The following is a 7,376-nucleotide window of genomic DNA, read 5'->3' as shown; positions in this document are numbered from 1 at the left end:
ACAATTAAAAATGAATGGTAGCTTTTAGTGTTATTTAATGTTAGGTAATGGTCCCTTAAGCCTGACCTGAGTCCCTACTAATTACAAATTTTAATAGGGCATATTACTTAAAAATAGATGTTTCATTTTGTAGTAAATAGAGGACTTTCCTCTTACATCCACTCTAATATCTGTTGCAGAAGGAAGCTGGCTGTCTACACTGGCCCCCCTAGTTGCTAACCCCACTCCTGCTCACAGTCCAAAGAGGTGCTGCAGGAATTGAGAATGGGAAGTAGGGCTGATATAGCCTTATGACAGTTATCCCAGCCAGTGGCAGCACCAGCAGCCCCAAGAATTTGGGTTAAAAACTCACGACACCACCAGTCTTCAAAGTCAACTTTCTAACATTTTTAAAAATATATTTTTATTGACTTCAGACAGGAAGGGAGGGAGGGAAACATTAAAGAGAGAATCGTTGATCAGCTGCCTCCTGCACACCCCCTACTGGGGATCAAGCCCAAAACCCGGGCATGTGCCCTTGACCAGAATTGAACCTGGGACCCTTCAGTCTGCAGGCTGATGCTCTATCCACTGAGCCAAACCAGCTAGGGCCCAACTTTCTAACTTTACCATTAAAAAAAAAAAATTCTGATTTTAACAATGTTAAGAAAAATCAATCTCAGGACATTGTCTTGTCTTGTTTTTAATTGTTTCCCGTCTTAATAACCCATTTTACTCACTAAACCTGATTGCAAATTATTTTAGGGTTTTTAAAAACAAACTTCAACGGCAGCCATAAGGGATAATTCCCTATTGAGAATATTCAAGACAGGCAAGTACTAAGGGGAAGCATTAATAAAGAGCTACTGATGTGACTCATTTTAAGGGACTGAAGCTTTGAAGATGCGGTCACTAACCATTAACTAGCTGAAAATCAGTCTGAGGGGGATTTTCAAAAACTTTACAATTTGGAGAAGGTAAGCAATACAACATCGTGTAAAAGCTTGGGCTCTGGAATCGGGTTTGAAATCGATCTTTGACCAAATTATTTTTCAGTTTCTTCATCTGAAACATGGGCCAAACGAGCACAGCTACTCCTAAGGCTGAGGAAATCAGGACACATGTCTAAGCAGTTAGTAACTAAGGAATACTGCATTACAGTGGGCACTTTCAGTCTATTGCCTTGCTTAGTCTTCAATGCTCTCTGTGGCAGCTATTAGTCCTACTTTACAGATGACATGACGTTTAAAGGCTCAAGTCCCAGAGGGAGCCTAGATTCTCAATAACAGATTCCCAAGTTTGCTTTCTTCTGTACTATACTATCTTAAAGAATTATAAAGTATGCATTTTTCTTAAATCATGAATTCTTTAAACATTTCAAGGGATTGAAGCTTTTAGTAAGTTTATAGCAAGTAAATGTTTAAAAATTAAACAGTATTTGTTTTTACACTAAGTAGCTACCTCCAATTCTACCATATCAAAAGGTTACTAGAATTTAAAATATTTTCAATAACCTTTATGTTAACTTGAAACAAGCCAATTTAGGAATTTACCAAACTACCTAGATACATTATAGAAATTTATTCTTTGTAATATTTGGCTCATTTTTCTGACAATCGTCGTCCCACAAAATACACATTCCAATAAGGAAAGCGAGGTAATTAAAAGTGCTTCCACTCATTCATGTTATCGCTTCTCACAACCCATTTATAGAATATGGAGATAACGTTGATATCAAATTTAACATTCTCGAGTCATTCATTTTTAAACGTTATCTGGTGAAACAGAAACAACTCTGATTATTTCAAGTACATAAAGTATCCTTATCTATTATTTCTAGAATATAAAATAGAAATAACTTCTACATATTTAACTGTGCTACTTATGTTCTGTTTACCTATTCTAATATTACTGGCATGAGAGAGGTCATTTCTTGATTTTTCTCTTACATGGTCACTATTACTGCTCAATTTGCAGGATCTCAAAAGCCAGAAGAAAAGCCACAAAGATAACAAGACACCTTGGGCCACTGAAGAAAAATGAAACAATGTATCACAATGGAATAATACAATTAGGATCACCCAAGACAAAAACAGGATTCCATTTCATTACTAACAAAGGTATGTCAACTGAACAAGCTCATTAAAGAGCTGAGCAAGGCTCTCTATTCTTCCCAGTATTAAGATTTGTAAACAAAAGACCATCCAGTTCTAGATTTGCCAACTGTACCTTCTCTATTCATAAAGTTGTATATCAGCTATGAAAAACTACTCGGTTGTAATTTACAATGACTAATAGCAGGAAGCTTATTTGCAGGAATTAGTTCTGACTTAAGGGGAAAAAAAACACAACTTCTTGAAAAGGTAAAATAGCTTAAAGCATTTAATATCTAAACAAATCAATCTGTTAATAGCAGTAGTCACAAAATATGTTTAATATAGAAACCCACATTTGTCTTAAGAAAAAGTGTAAATTGTATTTTACCTCAAAACATAAATTATTAACCCACTTAAAGCATCTGCAGTGGTCAAAATCATGAATTTTAAACAACCTCAGAATAAAATAACCTTAAGTACTTTATACTGCTTTATATCTAAAAAATGCTTACAACTTCTCATAAAAATAGTCTGAGGCAACTATTTTTTCTTTTATTATTTAACAGACACATTCAACATTATGGGCACCATTCTTAAAACCTTAAGCTTCAGACTTTCAAATACTATGGTCCCCTTTTCTTGACGTGGGAGGTTTAGTCCACTAGGAAAAAAAAGCGTGGTAGACAATGTAATTTCACCAAATCAAAAGCAGTACAAAAGTTTTAAGACTCTACAGAACTACACACCGTACCTAATGCATTAAAAATAGAGGACAGTATTTCCCTCAGCAAATAAAACAGCACACTGGCACGCTGTTGATGCGTATCTTTTAATGTGTACTGTCATTCATGAGTTATTTACAACTTCTTCTGTGTGAAGAGAACTAGGATGTAAATTTTCTGCAAAACTGGAAAAAAGCAATACAAAATTTGTGAAAGCCTGTTTATGGTACAAAAGTCAGTTTCTCTCTTCCAATACCAGATACTGTATGCGGTGGTATTTTGCACATATTATAGTAATTCTTGAGGATGTTTTAATGCTGGAGGTAAGTTTACAGGCCTTGATTCTTCATCAAGGAGCACTAGGTCTTCTATTTCACTGCCTCTGTACTTCCTTTTACATATTTTTACTACCACCTTTTTCTTGAGAAATACCTTTAATGCTTCTCTTGATGCAACTGCTTTTGCATTTTCTTTGCTTTTTCCACAGCCAGTGCCCAAATACACAGACTTGCATCTCAATTCACAAACAATACTTTCTTGAGAGCTCTTACTTTGAGGCAGATCCGCCAGCTCTTTTAGCGGGACAAAAAACACATCCAGTGTTGCTTTCAGAGCCTCAATGGCTGCGTTTAAGAGCTCTCCGTGATTCACACTGGGACTGAAGCCACCAACAGCTACCAACTTCCACGCCACCGTTTTATACAGTCTATTGAAGAAAGGCTGCTTCTGTTTCACATCTTCATTGGTTAACTTGCAATAAGAGAATCTGACAGAACTCTCACTTGACTGGGAAGTACTTTTAGAAGGCAACTGGGATGTGCTAGTCTGAGAACTACTCTTAGAAGCCAGTTGGGACACACCTGCTAAGGAAGTGCTTTTGGAAACTAGAGATCCACTGGTCTGTGGGCTGCTCTTAGAAGCTAATAGCGATGCAGCTACCTGCAAAGTGCTTTTGGAAGTCAGCATTGATGTATTTACTGATGTGCTGTTCTTGGGAGTTAGTAAGGATGTGCCCGATGAAGAACTGTTTTTGGAAACCGATGATGAAACATTTGCCTCTGAACTGGTTTTGGAAGTTAACCCACTTGAAGCTGTCTCTGAACTAGGTTTAGAAGACAACAGTGGCAACTCTACTTCTGCGCTTCCTGAGGAGCCCAACAATGGCACCTCAACCTCTGAGATGCTTGGAGAAGCCGAGACAGAAGAGCCTTCCAAAGCACTCTTTTTAGGTGATCCACTTTGTTGACTGGAATCAGTGGACTGGGTCACATGACTATTCACACTGGATTTCAACAACGAAGAAACAATCGATGCTGAACCATGTTTATCTGGGGCTTCTGATTCAGAAGCCTTTCCGGACCCTGCTGTTGTTACCTGAGAGGAAATGCTGCTCTGGCTGGAAGCAGATCGATCACCATCACTTGTAGAGCTACTCTGATCTGAGGTGCCAAAGCTCCGAGTGGAGTTCCCGCCACTCTCTGATTTGGTAGATGACCCCGTACACACCGAGTTGTTTTCCTGCTGAGCTGATGCAGGTTCTGTTTTGGCAGAAATCTTTGCATGATCTTGCTCAACTGCAGAATTGTTATTTCCTTCTATAACTCGTTTTTTCGTTGGCTCTTCTACCCCTTCTAAAAAAAAAAGAAAAAGAAAAACAGATATGTGACTAGTCCACCTCATACACATCAGCTAAAAATTTAGAAGACAGATACTCATTAAAATAAAGGCACAAGGCAAATATATGTTAGAACCAGTAGTTTCTTTGAAACGGGTGGAAGAGCCTTGGCCAGCGTGGTTTAGTTGGCTGGAGCTTCATCCAGTACATCAAAAGGTGGGTGGTTTGATTCCCGGTCAGGGTACATCTCAGGCTGCAGGTTCAATCCCAATCAGGATGCGTGTGATCTGATCAGCAACCGATGGATGTTTCTCTCTCTCTCCCCCCTTCCTCTCTCTACAATCAATTTAAAAAAATAAAATAAATAAAATAAAGGCGGCCTTCCCTGGTCCCTTAATTTAAAAATAAACAAAACATGTGAAATAACTTCATTTTCTTAAACAGCACTGAAGAGCATCATTCATTTCTAATATCAAAAAATCAACAACAAAGACATTTGACACTTTAAAATCTAAAAGCAATTAAAGGAAAACTATCAAATTCAGAGCCTAAAACACAGACACATAATTCAGTTTTGACATTTCACTTGATTAACATTACATAAATGTTAAAAAGTAGTAACAATTCCTAATTATATCAAACTTATATTCTAAACTCCTATATATGTTCACATCTATGATCTGCTAACCATTGCTACTTGATATCCCTCTTTTCTTCACCTTGGCAACCAGTTCGTCTCGTGTTGTATGGATTGGAGCATCTGTCACTTTGATGCCTTCAGCCATACTAAGTATTTTATCCATAACTTTTTGAGGGTACCTGAAAAAGAAGGAAAAGCCACTTTTAAGAGGTGTTTTTTCCTAAGCTACTACTTCTGGGGTGCCCAACAGGCCACAGGATCGGCGTTTCCTGGTTGCAATCGAGAAAGTGTACCAACCGCCAGGCACTTTCCCGGAACCTCAGAAACAAGTGCGCCAGCGTCTGGGGGGCGGGCCCTCTCCTTAAACTCAGTGCCGGTCAACGAGAGGGTTGTCCGCCAACAACTCCGCCAGCAGCACCCCCACCCAAGGGGGGCACCCACAGACCGCTCAGCATGTCGGCTTCCGGCAGGTTCGCCCTTCTTACCCTTGAGGGCAGGCGGCCCCGCCATTCCCGCGCTCCCCACCTTCCCCTCCCCGCAGCAGGCCACGGGCCGCAGCCGGGGCTGAAGACAAAACCCGGAAAGCTGCTCGGGGGCGCGCCCCCACTCACCGGCACCCGAGGAAGACGTGGTTGGCCCAGGCCATGGAGAAGGAGATGAGCTGCTGCAGCTGCCGACTGCGGGTGCCGCTCTCGGCGTCGGCAGCTTCCTCCGCGGTCGTGGGGGCCGCGTCGCCCGCGGGGGCCAGGTCCCCGGCATTGCGGAGCAGGAACTCCCGGCGGTGGCGCCAGTGTTTGTCAGTCTCGCCGTCGCAGCGCAGCGCCTCCACCCAGGCGGCCGCCCGCGGGTTCTGGCTCAGGTACTCCGACACCTCCTGCGCCATGTTGAGCCTGCAGGTCGCGGAGGCCGCGAGCGGACGCTGCGCCGGGAGCGAGGCGGGGGCGCTGGGCGAGTGGCCCTGTCACTGCGGCCTGCACCGACGGCCCTCAGGAGAACGCCCCTCAGGAGGTCCCGGCCCCAAACAACAGCGCCGGAGCTGCCGGTCCGCCCACTTCCGCCCGCCGCCAGCTCCTTCCCTTTTATAACCTCGCCGCCGCCGAGCGCGTGCGTCCTTCCGGCGCGGCTCTCCCAGGACGCTTTGCGGCGCGCGAGCTGCCGCGACGCTAAGACTCCGCCGGCGGCGGAGGGCGCTCCCTGGGGGCGGGGCGCGGAGGCGGGGCGGCTGAGCTCTTGCTCCCGCCCGCGGGTCCCTGGCGCCGGGACGTGGGCACCGACCCGAGCGTTCGGCGGGCTTTGTGACGCCGCGAGCTCCGCCGCCCTCCCCCGCGGGCCGCCTCGGCGCCGGAAGTCCTGGCGAGGGAGCCCGGGCCGGGCGGCGGAGGGCGAACAGCTCGCGGCGGAGGGCGACCGGCTCCCGGCAGCGGCCCGGCCGGGCCAAGCCCTCCTCGGCGTGCGCCTCCGCCCGAGACGCTGTTTTTGAGCGGAGCCAACCCAAAAGTCCGCCTCCATTTCTTTTTCTTTTTAATTTAAATTCTTATTGTTTAAAGTATTACATATGTCTCTTTTCCCCCATTGACCTCTCCGGGGCCGGAGAAGGATAATCGCCTCCATCTTTGGATCCTGACGGCTGCGCACCGAGCGCTGCTTTGGAGGAACACCAGCGAAGCGCTCTGAGGCCGTCCGGGCGGCGCGTTTAGGGTGCGGAGTCCATGAACACAAACGCAATACTTGAAATAACACGGTTTAACGATTAGCCCAGCTCCGGTGGCCCTGCGGAGCACAGCCTTTGAAACTGGTCCTTGCCCCGCAGGCTCGGGTTCCGTGTGGTCTCCGCAGTTCGCCCGCGATCCCCGCTGCCTCCGGGGGGTGCGGGTGGTGCCCACGCCGCGCAGAGGACAGCACGTCCTGCATCTGTTTCCTGAAACGGGACTCCAGCTGCACAGCAGCCGGGAGCGGCGTGGGAAAGGGCCTGGGATCCCCACCGCCCTGACCTGCCCCTCCTGGAGCTCCTCTTCCCCCTCTACCTAGAATGTCCCCACTTAACGTGGACTGCCGCTCGGTTATTCTGTTTCCAATGTCAGGTATATGTAGACTGTAAGGTTAACAATAAGCTAAAATAGGTGCTATATAATAACCTTAAATTACGAAATGAAAAATTTCCTTTTACTAAATGTGGATTTTGAAAAGTGCTTGAATCAGAATAAGCAAGAAAAAAATGGTCACTTAGATAACAATTTTTAAAAGCCATGTAATTTATACAGGGTGGGGCAAGAGTAAGTTTACAGTTGTTTATATGGAAAAGAATACAGTCATTAAGAATACAC

The 7,376-nt window shown here is 45.0% G+C and overlaps 1 protein-coding gene across 2 annotated transcripts; it reads right to left on the bottom strand.

Annotated features, from left to right (window-relative positions):
* Positions 1-383: 383 nt before the first annotated feature.
* CDKN2AIP (CDKN2A interacting protein) lies at positions 384-6,377 on the bottom strand. 2 transcript variants are annotated; one of them, XM_080662504.1, is made up of 3 exons: positions 5,664-6,135; positions 5,101-5,231; positions 384-4,428 (listed from the first exon to the last, which is right to left on the bottom strand). In XM_080662504.1, exons 1-3 carry the CDS (start codon positions 5,933-5,935, stop codon positions 3,086-3,088), a joined length of 1,746 nt encoding a protein of 581 aa, XP_080518630.1. In that variant the 5' UTR covers positions 5,936-6,135; the 3' UTR covers positions 384-3,085. The 2 variants fall into 2 exon arrangements, with proteins under 2 accessions (XP_080518630.1, XP_080518631.1); XM_080662505.1 differs by having other exon boundaries at positions 1,547-4,428; positions 5,132-5,231; positions 5,664-6,377.
* Positions 6,378-7,376: the final 999 nt, after the last annotated feature.

The sequence above is a fragment of the Plecotus auritus genome (genome assembly GCF_963455305.1).
Source record: "Plecotus auritus genome assembly, chromosome: 3".
NCBI classification, from domain to species: Eukaryota; Metazoa; Chordata; class Mammalia; order Chiroptera; family Vespertilionidae; genus Plecotus; species Plecotus auritus.
Note: the sequence above shows the minus strand (reverse complement) of the source record. Positions and strands in the feature narration are given on the sequence as shown.

Coding starts and splice junctions, on each gene's coding strand:
- CDKN2AIP (XM_080662504.1), bottom strand. CDS start 5,935: ATGGCGCAGGAGGTGTCGGAGTACCTGAGCCAGAACCCGCGGGCGGCC. Junction 5,232..5,663: donor CACGTCTTCCTCGGGTGCCG/GTGAGTGGGGGC, acceptor CTTCTTTTTCAG/GTACCCTCAAAAAGTTATGG. Junction 4,429..5,100: donor AGGGATATCAAGTAGCAATG/GTTAGCAGATCA, acceptor TTTTTTTTTTAG/AAGGGGTAGAAGAGCCAACG.